The 22997-nt window shown below is 36.8% G+C and overlaps 2 protein-coding genes across 2 annotated transcripts in view; both read left to right on the top strand.

The window, feature by feature from the left end:
- LOC136256576 (hemicentin-1-like) overlaps positions 1–22997 on the top strand; it is a 160428-nt gene that overhangs the window by 28734 nt on the left and 108697 nt on the right. The gene's annotated exons all lie outside the window — the stretch shown is intronic.
- Positions 8893–22188, top strand: LOC136255347 (receptor-type tyrosine-protein phosphatase epsilon-like). Its single transcript, XM_066048089.1, has 24 exons — positions 8893–9025; positions 9078–9371; positions 11957–12253; positions 12330–12647; positions 12704–12818; positions 12864–12964; positions 13684–13804; positions 13952–14112; positions 15295–15425; positions 15475–15562; positions 15720–15793; positions 15844–15880; positions 15939–16036; positions 16097–16219; positions 17702–17853; positions 18589–18724; positions 18813–18962; positions 19021–19114; positions 19163–19218; positions 19277–19411; positions 19460–19585; positions 20949–21100; positions 21157–21292; positions 22006–22188. The coding sequence occupies exons 1-24, from the start codon at positions 8965–8967 to the stop codon at positions 22081–22083; spliced, it is 3234 nt and encodes a 1077-aa protein (XP_065904161.1). The 5' UTR covers positions 8893–8964; the 3' UTR covers positions 22084–22188.

Here is a 22997-nt window from a genome sequence, read left to right as displayed (position 1 = left end):
CGGATCATCACATAAATATACTGGTGGACAATCACAAGATCAATCACTATTCGAAAATGGCGCGATGTGGAGTGAGACTGTGAGTTTGCTCAGTATCTCAACAGGATGAGTGGATAGTTGAAGAGGAGTGATTTCTACTCAAAATCTCATCCAGATGACCACTAAGGTAAGTGCGCCTAATTCCGGACAGTTCCTAACTCCTGACACTTCCAATGTTTGGCGTCATATCTCCAAAACTATCAACAGCATTTACTTGAATTTTTAGGTGATTAATGCTTCATATACAAAGATGCTAAAATCAGCTTAAAAGTCCTGCTAGTTTTTCTAAACGAAGTAATTATTTATTGCAGTGTGTGGCAAAATTAACAAAAATTCTTTGACAATCGCTGCTTATTTCCAACTCAAAGAGTTCTCTGGCTGATTTTAATATAGTGCAGAGGGGCAACTATGACTTACCACTGTACCAAGTTTTGTTTGCAAACAATCAGCCAAACACTTGCTATGGACAATTTTGTAAGAGCCAGTCTCATTGAAGCTGCATAAATATTTGTGTAAATACACCATAGATTTGAAATACCCATAACTCGGCAACGAAAGGTACTATGACTCTCAAAATTGACTATAAGGTGGGCAATAGATGCAAGTTTAGTGTGGCGGTGTTTAAAATTTGAAATCAACTTCGGAAGTGCTGTATCAGGCATGATAAAAGGTGTCCAGAGTTAGGAGCATGCACAAAATTTACACATAGTTGAATTTTGGAGCGCAGCTTCTCGACGAATGAAGATATTTTGATGAAACTTGCAGGACTGATGCACCATAGGATAGGCTTTATCACCATATTTTAAGGATTAGGTAATTTGCTTGCATGGCGGAGATAGAGCACCGAAAGCAAAAACTGTCAGGCGCACTTACCTTATATAATGTATAGTTGTACAGCTTCCTTCTGCGGAATGAGGTGCCTAGTTTGTCACTGCCAGCCCTTCCCCCAGTAAAAGAAGCCAAGCCAAGAAATGCTAATGATATTTTATGAATATGGATTGTGATATAAGTGTGCTGGTTTAGAATCAAAGGTACCTGCCATACACGTGATAAATGCCAACTGTCAGCACATGTGATATGTAGAACCTACAATCATTTCTGTACAGAATGATGTAAATTCTATGCTGTACTGTAAGGTAATTGGAAGTACTGAACGTGTAGTTTTGTGCTTCAGTTAGGCTGAGAAACTATAGGTAACTACTCGTGCCATGCATTTTCAATGACATCTGAAATTTACGTGTAGATATGATCGTCCAGAGATTGCATGACGTAATATAGTTTGAGCTGGTCAGCTAGTTGGTCTAACTCCAGATTTTTGGTCCTGCTCAGGCCTGACCAACCGGACCGTCTCCTCCAGCCTTGTAGACTAGTGCTGGTCTCAAGCATAAATTTAGCATTTAACCATACATTCATGAATAGCTAACATTGTTCTTCCCTAGAGTAATGCATCACAAGCTTAACAATCATGCTAAGAGACCTGCAGTGGAACATGTGTGGCCATGGCCTTCTCTGGAGTGTGTATGGCTTTTGTTCTATATTTAAAGCATTGTCTTGCTTGTGCTATGTGAATAATAAAGTGCTGTACACTTGCCTTGATGCTAATATAGCAGTCGGCTTTGTCTTGTAGTATTTTGGCCACGTGTCTCATGCTTTGTTCACCTATGGCAATGCTTAACGTACAAAGATGTAATTAGTAAAGTGACATGGTATTCTTTTATATCACCCGCTATTACCACCAACTCCACTATGTGGTACCATGGTCATCAACAACGTATTACCAGATGAGTTTCTTTCCCAAGACCATTCATGACTGGAATAGTTTACCCACCAAATAATTGAATCTGACTCAATTAACTCGTTTTCTAATAGATTATCACGATTGTAATGGCTGGACCAATGATTAATAATTAATACTTTACTTTTAGTTATAAGTTTGTTGTATGTACATGTATATAAATTGTAAATTTATGTATGCTCTGGAGCTGTAATGTTTCACAGCTCCCTGGGATAATATCAGCATTAGCTGCTTATCCCAGTAACAAAATCAATCAATAAATCAAACTTTTCCATGATATTTTTTTCAACCTTATGTACCACAAGCACAACCAAAAATACATCTATCGAATATACATGAGATATATGTAGTGAAATATACATAAATGTGGTGTGGTACTTATTTTCATTAAACATAATTATTTCAGTTCCTGTAGTCACCATAGTCAGTAATCCAGCTGGTACATCAGTTAGTGGATCTACTAACACATTTGACTATCCCATATTGAGTAGTGTCACTCTGACATGTATGGTGACATCAAGTGATGGTGGATCAACAATATTTCCAGTAACCAGAACACAGTGGAACACTACAGGATGTTTTACTAATGATGCTCGTAATCCAACATGTTTTCCTACTGGTCAGACAACACAAAATGTAACTGGTAATACTCTACTTGCAGAGGATGCTGGTACCATCACTTGTACTGTAACCATTGGTGGTGTTGACTATACCAGTGGACCATTAACACTTCGTATATCAGGTATACATGTAATACAAACAATTTATGCATGCACGTACACATTTATTTACATTATAGTAAACATGTGATCTCTGGTTGTATATTTTAAAAAATGAAGTAGGGATCCAAGCTATAAAGTAGTGGAACAAGAGATGAATGATGGTATAACAGCATAGCATTGTGAGAAAATCGGTAAGTATGCAATGCAGGAATTTCTCACAGAGCTACAGTGTATGCTGTAATTCCATCATTCATCTCTTGTATTACTACTTTTTATCACTTAGATCTCTAGTTCCTAAATATTCTGCTCAAGGAAAGTGTTGATATGGAAAATTAACACTTTGATATGCATGAAGAAGACAACGACCAGCCTGATAGAGATAAAAGGAAAGACAAGATATAGAGGGCACACACTCATCAGAACCCCTAAAGGCGCATGCCACTGGTGAGTTTGTTATTATGCTGTAAAATGGAGGCTGTGTGCTGTTTTGTTTGGCCTTCAGCCTTGCTACTGTGGTCAGGCTGGCATGCATTTGAAAATATGAGTATCAGATTTTTTAAAAAGTTCTGTATTTGGCTGCCTTTAAGTGTTTTTTTTGTTTTCAAGGTTCTATTTGATGTTAGATAGACTAATATTATTCTGTAAAAGTTGCTCAAGATGTGTCTAGGATAATTTTTAAGGTGGCATTTTATGCACCTTGCGGCACTTTAGGGGCGATCCACACTTAAACAGTACTACTATAAATATTGCAACTATGCTCTACAATCTGTTAGAATTAAAATCCTGTACTTGTTGCTTTGCTACCATACCAGGGCCAGAGGAGACATCAGGCCTGAGCTGGATCAATAATCTGGAGCCTGACCAACTAGCAAACCAACTTGAACTATATTACTTCCATACAATCATGTGCTAGTTATCTATGGATGACCATATCTACAAGTACATTTTGCAGATGTTGTTGAAATGCATGGCATGAGTTTGAAAATTTGAGTTTCATGGGTTTGAAAATTTGAGTTCTTCCTATTGTTTCTCAGCCTAGCTAAAGCACAAAACTACGCGACGGTACTTACAATTACCTTACAGCGCAGCATAGCGTTCGCATCATGTTGTACATTATGTAATGATTGTGGGTTTCGATTTATCATGTGTATGGCAGATGCCTTTTTTGATTCTAAACCAGCACACTTAAATCACAGTTCAATCTGCATAAAACAGTCTTCAGAATTTCTTGGCTTGTCACTTTTGGCTTCTTTTTGAAGGGCTAGCATTGATAACCTAGGTGCCTCATTCCTCGGCAGGAAGCTGTACAGCCCATCACATGGCAGCCATCTGGAAGAGATTTTGAGTAAAAAAACTACTCTTCAACTACCCACTCATCTGGTCAAGAAACTGAGCAAACTCTCTCACCCCACATCATGCCATTTTTGAATAGATTACGTCATGATCTGCTCAGACTATACTACCGACCGGTATAATATACTGCATTCTTGTAGCTGTGTGGCTTTTTTTTTGTAGCTGTGCAGTGAATTCACTGTATAGCTAGCTGCCTCAGTAATCAATAATAAATTAATCATAGACTAATTCTTCTATAAGGGGGGCATGCTGCATGAGCTCCCATGAAAAATTTGCAAGTCATTACTAGTTTTACTGGCTTTTAGCATTGTTCTGTACCGCAGGCGTATATCGTACCGTATGCATACGGTACATACCATATGCGTATACCTGTATGGTATATACGTACGCGTATGGTACATACTGTATGCGTACGGTATAATATAAAATTGGCAGTGGATGATGAATCGAAAGTCGGTTCAATTACGGCAGGGCTTGCTATTGAACCGACAGTAAAACTTAGACAAAAAAGGGTCACCAAACAGGAAAAAAAAACCCCACAAAACATGGCACAATTTGAGATGATAGCTAGCTATCTGGATCGGATCGGGTCAAGTGCCAGCAACATGAAATAATTAGTTTGACCATCTGAAAGTCTAATAACATGTATAATGCGATAATACTGCATTGCTGTTACAGCCCCACGCCTACTTCTTAGTCTGGTTCCGTCGACCCTATTTAGGTGCCTGAAAGGATCTGGTTTGTCTAGCATTACGGACTAGTGCATGAAACCAAAGCAGCAGCTCCTAATCGGTTATTAGATTAGTAGTTATACTTTTGTTAAACCCCATTAGCAAATATTAAGTACAGCATAAGACTCGGTGGCTTACTACTGCTATGCATAGCTGTACGCGTTACGAAACATTAAATGTGTTACACATCATAGTCTAGCTCAAGGTCTAGTTTCTACATGAGCCACGCCCACTTATAGAAACCATGTGCTACTATCTGTAAGTTTAGCCACACCCATCTATCAGTAGATGTATTGCTTTCTGTATAGACATGCATGAATCCATGTCATCTGCTGTCTGCAGAGCTATGCCTTCCAATTAATTAATATTTAATTTAGCTACAAATCATAAAATATAGATTTCATCATATGTATACAAGGACCAATCAGTGCAGTAACTCAATTCTTCCCTAGATCAATAAGACTGGAATTCACTCCCACCTGACCTAATCCAACAACAATCAGTACAAATTTTTAAGCACCAACTGAAATTATTATTACTTCTCCTACCAATCAGTAATCCCATAATCAATCATATTGTAACACATTTTGTATGCATGTTTCATATGTGCGTTAATCCTCAAACTGAGGCTGCACATTTTTGGAAAATAAAAATAAATAAATAAACTTATGTATATATTCATCACATTTCATTTCTCTCGCATGATTCAGTATGAAGTCACGAAATAACATTATCTTCTAACATAGCCAACACCAAACCTTTGCTCCCTACATGATATTGTTTCACCTGTATTTTAATTTGGAAAGTTGCTAGCTACATGCTGTGACTATCTGAAGGGTTAATTATCCCATGTATGTAAATGAGTTAGCTCCTTTTGTGCCTTTGTGTAAGCTACCCTTGTAGCTATATACATACAAACTATTCCTATATACATGTTCAATATCGTTTTACATAACAATTGTATAAAGGATCACATGATGTTAATAGTGATGTAGCTATATATTGGTACCATGCACCTGGCAGCGATGAATTATACGTTTGCATGCATGCATGGATGTGATGCTATCACGAAATACAGTTACTCGGCCTTCTCGTATCTCCTCTACTTCCTGTGCTTGGACAGCTGGAGAGGTGGCTATAAGAATGCTAAGTATATAAAGCACCTGGCTGCTGTGGAAAAAGTAGGAGGTGATTTCATTCCACTAGTTTGGAATCTTTTGGGACCTTTTGCACTGTCAATTATTAGATCCATTGCTGACTGTACCACTACTATTGGTGGTGAAGGTGACTGGGAGAATCTAACTTTTGTCGGGTGTTTAATTTTGGACAAACCGATCCAGGATGCAATTACACCAGATATTGGGCTCTGCAAGGTTTGGGTGATAAGTTTCCATTTTCCCCGTAGCTATAGTTGCATGTACTTGCTTATTATTATTTATAATTGCTCCCTCAAAATTGGTTGATTTTGCAACACAGTAACATTCAGTTTACTGTGCGTATTCAGTTTCGGGTTGCTCTATTATTATGATAGACTCGAAACTGCATGTAATGATTAACTACACGAGTAATTATAGCTAATTACAATAACAACAGCAACAACAATAACAATAATAAGGAAGAAATCAATTGCTATGCAGCAGCAGCAGCAGCTGGCAGCAGCAAAGTGCAGCAGTGTAGTCTTCGTGATCGATCAACGATCTGACTAGTCTGTAAGGCCTGCTGAAGGCAAACCTATAAAAGTATACATACATAGTCAATACGTATGTGGATTGTGGAACATGTAGTTATTATACGCATACGGTATATACCATACGTGTATGGCACAAATATTTCACCGTATGCGTATGATATACTGTGCGTGTATGGTATGTACCGTACGCGTACGGTACAATATACGCTTACGGTACAGATCAGCATCGATTTAAAGGCATTTTCAAGTCTTTCATTTGCAAAAATCTTGCAGCTTCCCCCCAGACCCCTTAATTTATCTTTTAATTAGTAGTTATGCAGTCATATATATAGCAAGTTTCATACTGTGCCCCCTGAATATCAGGTATACAATTATACCTACCTACCTACCTATTATAGTATAGAAACTCTGAAGAGTAATAAGGCATAGGCTAGGTGATTTGAGTATATTTATATTGCTAGCTAGCAGTGAAATATCATGAAAATTACACATCTGAGTATCCGGGGGACATGCCCTCAGATCCACCCTTAGAATTCTCGTGCTTTGCACTATGCAGAGTGTGTTTCGCACACTGTGCAGCTACTTCTCTCTCAGGCAACACCAGTGGGTTATATACAGGAAGAACAAAAACATGATTTTCCATGTTCTTTAATTCTAATAAAATGATTGTTACAATGGAGTTAATTCACTTTACCATGTAGAACAGGCCACATACCAAATTTTAGTACATTGCCACAGGCATTCTCAATAATATACAAATGGCCAAAGTTTCAAGTTTTTTCTTCATTATTTTGCACACTTTACAAAAACAATCCTATCGCATTGAAATTTGGCACACATAAAAGAGATCCAAAGGCAACGTTTTGGTACAAATTCTGTGAGAATCTGTACTATACTGGTTCTGAATTTGTACTGGACCTGTACTGGTGATTGTATGCATGTGTGATTGTTGTTTGTGTTTATAAGAAGAACAACTATTATTGATTGTCTAGAATTTACACCTTAAATCAAAATCAATATTAAGGTCAATCACTAATTTGCAGCCATTTCTTGGTTGCCAAATTCTGATTCCACATGTTTTTAGCTGTATTTCATCTTATAAACTGGAATGTGTACCCACAGTTAATCATAGGCTGGTTTCTTGAAATTGTTTCCCGAAATGCATTTGTGTGTGTTCCTACTGTCAATATCAGTCAGTCTGCAGACTCTGCATCCATGTAAGCAAATGCTTCTATGTTTAAAGCAGCTAGAGACATGATGGTTGATTGTACATGTACTAAGTGTCCACACAGTAGTCAAGCTGTGGCTTCTTGTGCCAAGTAACACATTTTGAAGATGTTTAAAACGCTTTCTCCAATTGACTTTATGGACATTAATGACCGGAAAACTGCAGAGCTGACCCTGTAACCTACAAATAACAGATTGCTTAGAGTTGCTGGAGATAAATATACAAAAATTAAAGAGTTGCTCTGCAGCTTAGAAGTATCACCTTTATAACTAGGTTGCTTTGATCTTTTGATCTAGATTAGTGTACGAATCTTAGGTGACTTTTATTCCGTGTGTAATTGTAGTGTATACACCAAATTTTGTTATTGACAACATGTAAACATGATTATTATACACATATTATGTAACCAGACTGTGAGTCTTGATAGTGCATTTTTCAAAATTTCTGGATCTGGAATTTTTTTCTGCAGTTTTAGTTACATGTTTCTGACTCCCTGTATTCACAGGCTTTAAGCCTACTCACAGGTCTCTACTTGGATAGCGTTTACAGAATAAAACCATATGCTGGTGAGAAATCGATGTTCTTGAATGTAGAACAGATCTCAGATCCCAGCTGTTGTCACATGCCTAGACTGCATATTGCTAGGGCTCTCACAGGTCCCTAGTGGGATAGTATTCACAGAATAGAAATTCAATATCCATTATTTGTGTTACTATGGGAATGAATGGTAACAATGCTCTGGTGAAGTTTCAGTTTCATAGGCTGAGAAATTTTGGATTCACAATGTTCAATTTGTATGAATTACAGGCACTTAGTAAAATAGTTATAACTTACGAATGCAGTGATATAACAACTTCTACCATTGTATTTGTCATGAACAGGTAAATACTACATTTCTTTTTATTGTTGTTGTGTAGACAAAACAGATGATATACAGGTTTTTGCTGTTAGAGAAGAGAACAAAGCATTTAAAAATATGTGATCTTTTGTACCCATTGGTTTGTGCTATTACGTATGTCAGATTTTTTGCTGATCTGGTCACATATTTTTAGCACAAATTTTTTCATCATTTACTACTTGTGTACATATTAGGTATTGCGATGTTTAGACCAATGATGTTTATTACTAGTAATCGAATAAATGACTACTCATTTGTTAATGAATCATTTACACTTAATCAAAATACAATTTTTCGTTGTGCTACTGGACTGGGACCTTCTGGTGCTAACAACAGTACTGACCTGGGTGGATGGTACTTTAATGGAGCTCAATTACCTGTAGGAACAAATTGCAATGGTTCTGTATTTGATGTACGGGCAGAAAATGAAAGGAACTATCCAGGAGTAATCAACTTATATCTGTGTGGAACATTCACTACTACTGAAGAAGGTGTTTACTCATGTATCATGATGAACAGTTCAATGATGAACCAGACCTTGAGGGTGGGTGTGTACTTTAGTGGAAGAAGTGAGTCACTTGATATGTACCCCATCACCTCATTTTTCATCTCTCTACACAGCTGCTCCAATGATAGACCCTTCATCATTATCTTCTTTAGCAATTGATGTTGGTTCTCCCCTCACATTGTCCTGTACCTCACGAGGTTCTCCTCCAGACACATTCACATGGAGGAAGGATAGTGGTCCAATTATACAGTCCACTAGTATCACTACAGTGACTCATACTAATACTAGTGCAGTGTTCCGTGCTGACTACTCCATTAATAGTGTTACTACAAGTGATAGTGGAACATACACATGTACTGTGACTAATCCTATTGGAAATGATAGTGAGACCATCACTGTTAATGTTGGTAAGTTCATCTTCAGTCCACTATGCGTATATTGTGACAAAATGCTAATGGAACATATGAATTCATAACTTTGGTTGACATTACCAGTGTTGTAAATACAGTGGTCCCTTCATTATCTGAACCCATTGGACACTAGGTGTGTTTGGATGAATGAAAAAATAAAAAAACCATACATTTGTATACAGAGCGCAGTTAAAATAGGACATACACTTGAGGCAAAATACTTTAATAGAACAGTAACTTACACAGTTTGGACAGCAGAACGTTCGGATAATTGATGGTTGGATAATGGAGGGACCACTGTATGTGCTTTTTAATTACAGTCAGACATTAAATACTGGTGTGTAAATGGAGCCCATGCTGGTGTCTTATATATCCCCCTTGAAAATTTAAAAGTATAGCTATATGCCTAACCATGCTAGCATATAGAAATATGAATCCTTTTATGGTCTTATAGTGTTTTTAAACCAGATGTGTGTCATGGCTGGTGTGGGCATACCTGTTTTTTTTTTTTGGGAATTATTTTCTGAAAAAAAAATGATGCGGTTATGCTACTTCTAAAATCCATGCAGGTGCCATGTAACTAACTGTAGCTGGAATCAATCAACAATGTATAAATATTACTAGTTATAGGCTTTTGCTATGTAATAATGCATACAAAATTATTAAATTAAATTGTATTTCATAGTGAATTATTTTGTAATTCTCTCAATTATGTTGCTGTGCACTGCTAAGGAAGTGCTATTCAAACAAACAACTTTAAGCAATACAGAAGTATCTTCTCAACTGTTCATCTATCACTTCTATAAAGGCTGCCCTTCATTTTTTGTTTGCATACATAGGGGACACATCCCCTTTCTAATCAAAGAGATATGCTTTTCCTGGTAGTCAGTGAGGCCTGTTACGAACAAAGAAGTGTCTTCTCAGTTATTCTGTACATTCTCTTGCATGTTTTCCTATTCAAATTCTTTAGCCAGCACTGTTAGCTGCATTATAGTGCAGTGTAGTTCTATGACCATAGGATTAAAATTACTCCACTCGAGATTTCCCCAATCTTCTCTCTAAGTGCATAGGGATAGGGATTATTCCATCAGTAAGGTAGTTGTTGGCAACCATGCATGCATATCTTTCATATATTGTGACATAAATTTCCAATTTATTTGAAATCTGCCCAGACTTTGAAATATGTACTCTTTGAAATTTAAAAGCTTCAGAATTCAGATTTTGCCTCTTGTGCAAAATTTTCCTACTTGAAAATAATCTGCTATATGGTATATTAATATTTTGGCATGTTGTTTCTGTGCCAAGTATAATATAATACAAGCTCTACTATCTTCTTATTGCTAGAAGTGCTATTTCTTGGTTTTCTGTGTTGCATTTTTCTGTGTTGCATTTTTCTGTGGGTCAATAAGCAAAAGTCCTGGTGTTGTTTTTAGTAATTGGACTAGGATTCTTGGTAGTAAATCATGATTTTGTTATAGTGATGAAATTATAACATACATTACACGTTTTGCTATTGAATTTATCACCTTTACAATTGACTTTGTCCTGTATGCATAGATTTGCAATGGAATTGTTGCCTTGGCAATTAGCACTATTATATGTTTGTTATATTGGCCGAGATAGAAGCAAACTTGTTATAGTTGGCATACAGCTGTGATTGTACGTATGCAGCCATTTATAAAGTTGAATAAACTTTGGATCCACATGCACCTGATGGCAGAATTCCCATCAATAATGAACAACAGTGATAGGAATCCATAGTGTAAGACAATTTAGTACTGAAAATTAACTACTACACTCTCTTATTCAACACACTAGTGTTGAAAAGCAAATAAAATTCAAGTCCAAATACAAGCTCTTGTCAGTTTCATTTCAGCTGGTTCGCATAATGTTCTTACCCAGCCAGTTGCTCACTGATCAGTTGTAATGGAATTTCCTGCTAATGTAATAAATTTATTGCATACCAAATTTAATTGCCAAGGTAATAATTTTATTGCAAAGATGCATCTATAAAAAGTATGATTATTCTATCCCAAAAACAATGAATTCTATTGCAAACGGGACAAAAGTCATTTAGAAAGGTAACAGCAAATTCAGTAGTAAAAACCTGTTGAATTATCCATGCATGTACCATACTGTATAGTGGGGACCATGGCCACCAAACTGGAGAGTATTGGTTACACATAATGAAATCCAATGATGCGTTCAAAGTGACCCCAAGCCTTTTCAACCAGTTTCTATGTGTTTATTGACTGAATTTCTGCTAACTAACTAACTGCCTTACCGATGCCTTCACCAAGCATATTAAATTTTGGTTATAGCTACTGGCCTGGTTTCTTTGCTATTCAATGTTGCTTTAGTCTGAGACATGCATTTTCATTAGCTATAATCATGCATTTTGGAGTTCTAATGTTTCCGTCAATGAAAGTATATTCACAGAAACTGTATTAAAAGCACTTTCTTTGACAATTACGAAAATATTGCCTATATAATGGAACTTGTAAGGATTAAATATATTTATTACTATTTATTTTTCACCAACTGTTGAACCAATGTTAATGCTTTAATATATTTATTTACAGTACCTCCATTTGACATATCACTACCTGGTCCCATACAAGGAGCTATGGTGGGTAGTTCCAAAATGATCCAGTGTACAGCTATTGGAATGGGTTTAAATTCAGTAACATTCAATTGGATGGGACCTGAAAGAAACACTCTTGCAAATGATGATAGAGTAATCGTCACTGATAGTGGTTTAATGAGTACTGTAACTTTCATGTACCTGATGGAGGGAGATGAGGGTACATACACATGTAATGTGATGTCATCAGCTGGAGCCAGAAGATCAGAATCAGTTACAATTGAGACTCTTACAGGTAAATCATGATACACTGTGGATTCATTGTTATAGTGACGATATCATGCAACTGCCACAACTATTTTATTTTACAGTACCCACTCCCAGTACCGTGACTGTTACTTCCCTCAACCGTCAAATAGTTAATCAGTCACTAACACTGGAGTGTAGTGTAACTGCTGTGAGAGGTATCACCAGTAGAGTGGATATTATATGGTGGAGAGGTAGTATGGTATTGATGAGAACAAATGATACATCACCAACTGTGATGGACAGTTCACTAGTATACACAGACACTTACAACATATCACAATTGAGCACAGATGATGATGGTAGAGAGTACCAGTGTGAGGTGGTGATCAACACAAGTCCACTAGTAATGGCTAATGGTAGTATTACACTGAATGTGATGGGTAAGTAGGATACTTTGGTTACATTTTATTTTTGAAAATAATTTCATGTTGTACAGAACCTGGAGATAGCAGTGGTGGTTCAGGAGGGGCTGTAGCAGGAGGAGTCATTGGAGCTATCTTAGCTGTTGTTGTGATAACTGTCATAGTAGTGTTTGTTGTGTTCATGCTACGGTGAGGGAAAAGTGAATATGGGTTGTTGAAATTTAGTTTTATTAGCCATAGACGACATCATTCTCATTCACACAACCTGGTTGATAAACCTGAGAAAGGTAGTGCTCTTCAGCTCATGAACGAGGAAAAAAAGATACCAGTGTTACGTAAGAATTAGATGCGTGTGTGTATGTGTGTGTGTGCGTGCGTGCGTGCGTGCGTGCTTGCTTGCGTGTGTATGTGTGCGTGTGTGTGTGCAGTTATCATGTTTTCATAATAGTTAGACATTGAAACATAGGGTTCTATGGAATTTAGAAACTTGAAAGGTCCTGTGTTGTAGCACATGAGTGAAGCGAGGGCGCTACTACAGGGCCTGAGGGTTTCTAAATTCCGTAAAACCCTGTGTTTTGCATTGCCCCAGAGACAGGATCTATTGAGACATGAACAAGGGATCTACAGAATTTAGATACCTGTAAGTAGCCAATGAAATTTGAGTATTTCACCTTGCTGTGGTCTAAAAATGGCTTATACTATACCAATATACTTAGCTAGGTAGTTGTCATTAGTAACATCTGTGCTGTGGTGTTGTGTGGATCCTAACTGGCTGGCTTGTTACTTATGTATTGTATGTACTAAGCATTGTATCCCATAGTTTGGTAATGTATTTACCATTACTTAATGCATGTTGGGATCTCAACTTTCAAACTCTTCTTCATGAAATATCTACTATATTTTTTGCATCATTTTGTGATAATGGTATGAAAATGAAACACCATCTAATTTTTACAGATGGCAGCAGTTGAAAATATAATATATAAAATTATATATGAATGGTGTAGTAAACTGATCATGACATCAGTGATTATTGTTGTCACTGTCACTACAGGTGCCCCAATGATCATGGATATGCCATCACAATATTATGTAACAGAAGGTGTTGCTGCTACCTTCCCATGTTATGTGTCTGGTCAACCAATTCTTTGGGTGTACTGGTACCTTAACAACAGGTATGTGTACAGTACATTTTGTACTATGTAGTTAGTAATGGCAATTAGCCTTACAACATACTTCATTGTTAAACAGTTGTGTTCAATTCCCATGGCTAAATTGCATTCTGAGAATCAAACTTTACTGGATTATTATGTATATTACAGAGACATGACTAATGATGATGATGTTACTATATCTGAAGATGGTCAACTCACTTTAGTGAAGGCCTCTAAACGACATGAAGGAGAGTGGAAATGTCAGGCCACTAACTCTGAGGGGACCATTGAGCAGACAATGCAAGTGCTAGTCAAAATGTCTACTGTGGGTAAGAACAGCATTGGATCATTAGTGTGCATGCATAAAAGTGCAACCACTTATCCACTTAACTGATGGTAGTACCTCGCAAAAGTCAGCAGTGGTGGATTCAGGTTTAGGCAACAAGGGCAAATCCAGAGATTTGCTTAAGAGGACACAAGCAATAAAAAGTCAACATGCTCTAACTGGGGGGTCTGGAGGCATCCCCCCCACAGGAAATTTTAGCCTTCTTAGATTGAGTTTAGTTATGCACTATTTGAATTGCTGCATGTTGAAGGAGATACATACATTAGTCTCTATCATTGGTAATTCTAAATCTGATATGCGGTGGGCTGACAAACTGACATACATAACTACAGCATGAAAAATGCCACATCCAGCAATGTCAATCTACTTTTAACTATTCTGAAAAATTTTAGTCTCCAAATTTTATTTATATTGGTAGGCTCTAGCTGTCATACTGTGTTTATTGCAGAGTGGAAGGAAATCAGAAGTCATGAAGGGATGGATGATGCATTTTGTTTGCTTACGTTGATAAAGTATACACTATTACAGCAGTATACTTGAGTAACTGACTGTTCTATTAGAGTAGTTGACTGCTGTATTAGAGTATGGCAAATCATGAAAGTGAATCCCCTCATTGATAGCCTCTCATGGTGCTGTAGCAGAGTTAAATGTTAACCATATCATTTTAAGCATACTGCTAGTCACCATGCAAAACTATGTCATGTGCCAGCTCTGTAAACTGATTTCAAGTGAGCGCATTATTTTCAGGTGATTTCAGTTGACTGTATCTTCCTAGCATTAATGCACAGCAATGCAAGCAGATTACCCCACTGTATGCTAGGGTATGGCCTATGATCACCAACAACCAATTAGCCAATAGTTATCACCAAAATATCAACAAATTAACTAATTGCATGCCACTACCTTTGAATGGCAGCCCTCAAGCAGATTGCAGCTGGCAAGCTAAATAATCTGCAACCATTTCCCTTCTATTATTTGTTATGTGTCTCACTTCAGATTATCTGGTTAACCAAGTGTTCCTGATTTGAGGACCAGATAAATGTGGTCCTCTTGTAGATTAGTAAAGATATAATCAAATTTAGTAAAATTTCTTTTTGCATTATAACACTGTGAAGTACTGAATAGAATCTGTTGTTGTGTACACAAGTTATATTATTTCTTGTAGAATATGGTGGTACTGAATCTTCTCTACCACTGCATGAGGTGGTGGATAAACCAATCCTTATTAATGAGTTTGAAGCTCATGTAGAAGCAATGCATCACAACTTTAATGTACAGTTTGAATCATGGTTTAAGGTATGTAGACTTATCTAGTTAAAAAACTTGTTTATTTTGTTATACACAGATGCTGTACAGTGGTCATGACATGCCAGTAACTGTGGGAACTAAAAAAGAACACAAGCCAAAGAACAGATTTGCCAATGTTGTTCCATGTATGAATGAATTATAACTGTTTTGGTAAACTAAGTTTATCAGTCAAAAAATAGTACACCAAGTAGCACTGTTTTTCCTTAATTGTTGACTAAACATACTTGACATCTCTTAACAACCTAATGTGTGTATACAATTTATGCATACATTTTGCTACAGATGATAGTAACCGAATAAAACTTGTTTCTTATGAAGATAGTGGAAATGACTATGTCAATGCTTCTCCAGTTGATGTATGTGTGTACATTGCTTTGAACTGTTACATTAAATGTGTCACTGCTAGGGTTACAAGAAGAGCAAGCAATTCATTGCTGCACAAGGTTTGAGATATATTTTTTGTTTGACTGTCTAAACTTGGTACCATATTACATACTCTAGCTCCTCTAAAAGTGTCTGTTGTTGATTTCTGGTCTGTAATTTGGGAAGAACGTGTTACAACAATTGTTATGCTGACTAACATCAAAGAAGGAGACAAGGTGGACTTGTTTGTATGTGTTACAGTAGTACTTTGCTAACATGGATGTTAACTGTTGCAGTTGAAATGTTTTCAATACTGGCCTGAAACTGTTGGTGGAGAAGTTGAGTTCACGCCTTTCAAAGTATCACTATTGGAAGAGAATAGATACACTGAGTATCTTATTAGAAAGTTTAATGTAACGGTCAGTTTGTATTACCACATATTAGACTACCATGTACTAGAATTACTGTATAAACCTGCAAAAATAGTAGCATAGCAAAAATACATAGCTAGTAGCATTTGAGAAGCAAGAATTTTTATTAAACATTTTCACAACTGGTTTATGTTAGGGAAAATTGTGTGTGTGTAGATGCATGTGCACATGTATGTGACCAGTTGAGCAAAATTGTAGCTTCTCTGTTGTGTAACTAAGGAGAAAGTTTTAGCCAATCATGTTCATGTATTAAATAGTCTTTGATTAAACTATTGGGACAGCAAGAAATTTGATCGATACAGCAACTGTTTGCAAATAAATTGCATTGCAGGCACTTAATTAATCAATTGTAACTCATGACTGAAACAGACTGTAAAAATGGGACTTGGTTCTGTGTGTTCACCATGAACTGGCAAATCCACCAAGATATAGTGCTTGTTTAGGAAATCGGTTCAAATAAAGAAACAGTTAGAGATGGGCAGTATTGCGTTTTTGAAGAACAGTATGGTATTGAGAAAAATACCTTGCTATCACTAAACTGATAATACCTTTTAATATTATTAATAAGATGGGTACATTAGGATTTGTACATTTACACTTATATTCACACCTGTGTTTGTAGTAAAACTTTCTAATAAAATGACAACTGTACTACAAAGTAAGTACACCGTAGAAGTAAAATCATTATAATGCAGGTGAATACTTTTACACACATAAGTTTGTGCTTGTCTGCAGCGTAAAAGTGCTTGCATGAGGATTGGCTTAATGTATGGCCACCACTAAACCACCAAAAGATATTGGTATTTTAGAAAACCACATTGATATCTGAAAATGCCACATTGATATCACCTCATTGAAAATACCACTAGCACCTAAATGCCCAACACTAGAAACTATGATAGAAAACTTTCTTTCTACTGCATCATAATCAAGCACCAGTAGCTCATGTACCCTTTAGTTTATGGAAACAAACATATATTCTTACTCTTCATGAGCAGGCAAATCTGATAGTGCATAGATTTTACTGATTCACCACTACAGGGTACATACCAGATGTGCATAATTTTTGTCAAGTACATTTATGTATTTTATAGCAAAATTTTGCTAATACAGCAGGTTTTTCACTCAGCCAATCACATATATGTTCACACCATTTAAGCTAGAAGATTTTATACTAAAAGTATTGATCAGTGAGAAATTAAGTGAGGATGTTTGAAGAAAAGCAGAGTAGCTACGCATTAATATATTTTCTTCAATATTGCTTATTAACAATGTATATAGAGGCCTGCCACATTAGCTGTATTAAGTTCACAGAATGTTGGCAATACAACAAAATCGTTATACAGGTCAACACACACGCACACGCACACGCACACACACACACACACACACACACACACACACACACACACACACTGCGTGTGCGCGCAAGGGGAATTGCTTATGCATACTTTTTCGCACAATACTCAGAAATTAGGAGAATCCTTTGATGTGACTCAATTTCACTACATTGTTTGGCCTGATCACGGAGTACCAGAATATGCTACAGGAATGCTGAGCTTTTATCGAAGGATTAGAGGTTTTCACTGTGCTACTAAAGACCCTATGCTGGTACATTGCAGGTTAGTACTTGTACAGACACACAAGATCATTGTGATTTTGTACAACAATACATGTGTTAAAGAGCCAAGCACAAATTGTAATGTTGTATGTTTTTGTGCATTTCATGACAAAATTTTTTGTATATCTCAAAATTTATTTTTGTGTATGACTGTTCTATTAGAGTAACTCAATCCTTTTGCAGTGCACAGATGTTTGCTTTAAAGTTAAGAGCTATAGTACTAAATCCAGTGAGCTATACGTCGATACTTGGAAATTTTGTACCTTTAAGTAAGCCAGACTATATATGTTGCTAGTTGGTAATAAAATTTTAGGTATGTATATAAATATTTTAATTTTTGCATACATTATTTTTGCAACAAAAATTACAGTATGACTACATAAAGAGGATTAAGTGCTAGAATATAAAGTATTAATTGATTTGGTTATTGTAGTTACCAAACATTAATAATGACTTGCTTTGACGTGATTTAAGCACCTTTGCCAAGTCTGATTGTATTTCTTGTACTACAAAATAAGTTTTGCGTTTGTGCAGACCAGCACTTACTGCTTAATTTTGCTAACATCAGTAGGTGTTAAATAGGTCACTATACTTGACCTTGATCTACTAGATTAGCATTCAAAAGCACATAAAAGCATAAAAGATCAAATAAAACATGTCTAAGTGATATTACAAAATTAGTTCTGGAAATATTGCTTAAAACTAAATTATTAATGTTATTGTTTCATACATTTAGTGCTGGTGTGGGTCGGACTGGGACCTTCATTGCTCTGGATATTGTTCTGAGACAAGTGAAGAATGAGAATGTTGTGGACATTCACAATGTCATTAACAAACTGAGGCACCAACGTCCTCAAATGGTGCAGACCCTGGTAAGCACATGTACATCTGCAACCTGCCCACAATTATCTTCGTGTGTAATTCACACATAATATTTTTATTTATGTATTTGTTGAACAGGAGCAGTACATCTTCATCCATGATGCTGCACTGGAGTTCATCACATGTGGTGACACCAGCATTGAAGCATCAGATGTGATGACTGCAATGGCTAAACTGAAGACCAAAGACCAAATGACCGGATTGACTGGTTTTGAGCAAGAGCTCAAAGTTTGTATAGACAATACATTCTCTTACTGACACTTTGTATTGATCTTGGTATCTGTAGTTATTAAACAAAGTCAGTCTCAGAGCTGAAGATGTGGTGTGTGCTGCTGCCAATACATTTACAGATAAAAATCGTCTTGGCCATTGCATACCTGGTATATTGAGATGATATACTTATCACGTATTTTTCTGTTTTATTTCAGTGGAGCGTTGCCGAGTGCCTTTAAAGCAGAGCTATATTAATGCCTCATATGCTGATGTAAGATGTATTCATATGCAAACATATTGTGGTAGATTGACTGTGTTTTACTATACAGGGTTACAAGCAGAGTAGGGCATACATCATAGCTCAGTCCCCAATAGCAAACACCATTAGAGACTTCTGGAAAATGATCACTGATAAACAGTGTGCAACTGTTGTAATGTTGTGTAAATTACTGGAGAATGATGAGGTCAACACAGTCAATAAGAATGATGTTACATGGTGTATAATCTTACAGGAGGTGTGTGCATGCTATTGGCCCCACACTGGTGTTCATTCATTTGATGATGTGGATGTTGAATTGACTAGTGAAAATAGTGCTAAGCATTTTACCACCAGATCAATGAATGTCACTGATAATCAGGTAAGATCATAAATTACAATAGACCCTATAGGTGACACCAAGTTTGGTTGTATCCCTCATAAATTGTAGTCACAAATACAAAACATGGCTACTGTTATCATACAGTATGGTAGTGTTGTATATTAGGGATCATGGAGATTTGGGTTTTCCTAGCCAAAAATTCACCCAAAAACCAGCTTCACAACTCCATCGTGGCACCTTGGCAGTATTGGTTAGGTATACCCAAGCCCAAAAGTGCCTTTAGTACAATCCTAAAGACTTCCAATAAATTGTTACGAAGCTTAAAAAAAAAAATATACAATGGAATTTTCTACTGACTAACTGCCTGTCTGATGCCTTCAGGCAAGTGTAACTTGATAATGGCTAAGGCTACGGGCTTGATTTTTTCACTGTTCGATGTTGCTTCGTTCTGAGACGTGCCTTTTGGCATACTACAGTACGTGCAATGCACGCATCATGGACTTACCTTTGTCCTCCTTTGTGTCCCATTTCTTTTGCTGACAGCCAAAGGTGTTGATTCGCGGTAGAGTGATGCATGGCTTCCCTACAGTACGTTTGTAAACAGGAATCGTCCATATTTTCCGTGGTGACTGGACTGACTGTTCTTCGTTTGTAACGCTGTGTAACGGGCTGAGCATAGCTGAAAGCGAAGCGTAATATAGCCGCTGCACTTACAAGGCAGTAATTGATAGTTGGGGGCATGTGAATCGTTGTATTGTTGTGGTGACTGGATTGTTGCAGAGGGACATCTTTTACTGTTTTTTGTCTGTAGCACTGTGTAACGGGCTGAACATAGCTGAAATCGAAGCGTAGTGGCCACTGTACTTTCGAAGCAGTTTGTGATAGCTGGGACGCGCGTTCAGGCGAAAACATTAATTCTGGTGCCATCCTTTCTTTTGATGCGGTATGCGTGGGTTCACCAGTCATAATAATGTTACAAAAAAAAGTAAACAAACAAGTTATAAAAGAAAATTTAGAAATTTAAGTTCGATTAGGGATCATAGAAAAAAGTAGGGAAACAAGGGAGGTTGCCTACACCTGCAGATATACTAGTGAACATTTAATCTCTAATTCAGTCTTGGTCTTGGGTATATATAGACTGGATTAGGGATTAAATGTTCACTAGTATATCTGGAGGTGTAGGCGACCTCCCTTGTTTCCCTACTTTTTTTCTATGATCCCTAATTGAACTTAAAATTTCTAATTTTTCCTTTAAGGAAATTGCATGAATTCTATTTTATTTGGTGGGTATTCTTACAATGGTACAAAACATTAACTTTCACACACTCAGTTGTTTGAATTTATTATACATAGTGTTTTTGTGTGGGGAATATGTGTGCTGTTGTATTATTACGTGCTATAGACAAAGAAGAGCCACCAGGTTACCCAGTTTCAGTTCCATGGTTGGCTAGCTCACACTCCCTCCAGTAATAGTGCTGAACTGATATCGATGCTTGAGGAGGTGCAGAAAGTTCAGCGTAGCACTGCCAACAAACCCATTGTTGTACACTGCAGGTACTGATAGCATAGTGTGTAGTTATGTGTTTGATGTATGTAAATTTTATACACAGCAATGGACTGGGTCGAAGCTCTACCTTCTGTGCCATTTATACAACACTAGAACGATTTAAAGCAGAGCAGTGTATTGATATATTCCAAGTAGTTAAATTACTCCGTATCAAAAGGCCAGGAGCTGTGGATAGTTTGGTGAGATTCTAGCAGCTAAATTAACTTATACCTCTACATTAATCATACTAAGCATCTAAATGCTGGAATTACAAAAGCTATCATACACCGTACTGTATATTAGGGATCCTGGAGATTTGGGTTTTTCTGGCCAAAAGTGTCACTCAAAATCAGCTTCAGAAGCAAAGCGTAATGGACACTTCACTTTCCAGTCAGTAATTGGTAACCCTGGACATATGTTCAGATGAAAACTGTATCTCTAGCATCATCCTTTCTTTTGATGTGGTTTGTGTGGGTTCATACCAGTCATAATAATGTTACAAGAAAAGCAAACAAACAAGTATAAGGAAAAATTAGGAATTTTAAGTTCAGTTAGGGGTCATAAAAAAGTTGGGAAACAAGGGAGGTCGCCTACACCTGCAGATATACTAGTGAACATTTAATCCCTAATCCAGTCTTGGTCTTGGGTATAGACTGATTAGGGATTAAATGTCCATACTGGTGTGGGGTAACAGGCTGGTGTACACATGAACTAGTTAGTTGCTGAAAATGAAATGTATAAAATGGAAAGAGAATATTTTGCTGTTTCTGCCAAAGAATATACTCTTCAAGAAGAGCTATAGTTGCTATTGTCAGCAGAAGTATGCACCGGCTGGCTGATATGTATACCAAGTCATTTTATGACAATTTTTAACATGATGTATGATTATGCTTTTCTTATATAAATCTTGTAGGGGATGTACCAGTTCATCTTTGAAGTCGTCCTGCGCTACATGCAGTCGTTTGAGACTTACTCTAATTTCAGTGTTTAGATGACTTCCTGTGTATATAGTTTATTTGATTTGTAAAACAGTATGTGACCAGATCTGCATAATCGCACATTTCTTTTATTACGTATTATTAATAATGTATACTTAGTTAAGTTACAAACGTGTACTACAATAGTTGTTACTTGCAACAATACATGGAGTTGAGACTTGCACTATGAATGGGAGAATTCATTGCTAGAAAAGTTTTTGTTGTATCACTTTTTCTTCACCACAGATGAAGATAAAATCAGTAAATAAGATCAGTAGTGTACTATTCAGTGTAACATGACCGATGCACATCTACTGCAACCAATTAAACAAAGTTTGCAAACTTTTCTTGAGTAGGCAAACAAGATATACAGTGGAACCTCCCTTATCCGGACCTCTATTATCCAGGCACCTCCATTGTCCAGACAGCCAAAATTGGTCATGTGGCTTGTAGTTTATTGACCATAATGAAGTTTGGTTTAGATGAAAGCATAAGGAGGGAGCCTAAAGGTTGCTGTTTACCTGTTTGGTGGCTTGTTTATTCTACTACTAATAACTACCACTTGGTTGCTAGGTGATAATGCATTCTTACAGCCCAGGGGAGTGATCATGAATGCTCTGTAGTGACTTCCCCTCTGCCCACTAAACTGCATAGCACTAACTGATAGCAATAATAACATTACTTGTATTTAAGTTAGTCACTTTAGCATAATAGCATGTTATTCTTAGTTACGGATATTTCTGAGATACGGACAGTAGTATGTACCAGACTGCCCGGATAAGAGAGGTTCCACTGTATTGAGGTTTTTGCCATTAGATACTTTCTTCACAACGAACAAAGTATTTAAAAAAATAATTTAACCATTTACTATAATTAACTGTAAAATTATAGGTTATTTGTAATTATTATGGGGTTTTACACATTTTTT

This window comes from Dysidea avara, chromosome 5 (genome assembly GCF_963678975.1).
Source record: "Dysidea avara chromosome 5, odDysAvar1.4, whole genome shotgun sequence".
Taxonomy (NCBI): Eukaryota; Metazoa; Porifera; class Demospongiae; order Dictyoceratida; family Dysideidae; genus Dysidea; species Dysidea avara.
This window is presented reverse-complemented; position numbering and strand designations above follow the sequence as displayed.

Coding starts and splice junctions, on each gene's coding strand:
- LOC136255347 (XM_066048089.1), top strand. CDS start 8,965: ATGATGAACAGTTCAATGATGAACCAGACCTTGAGGGTGGGTGTGTAC. Junction 12,254..12,329: donor TACAATTGAGACTCTTACAG/GTAAATCATGAT, acceptor TTTATTTTACAG/TACCCACTCCCAGTACCGTG. Junction 21,293..22,005: donor CAGGAGCTGTGGATAGTTTG/GTGAGATTCTAG, acceptor TAAATCTTGTAG/GGGATGTACCAGTTCATCTT.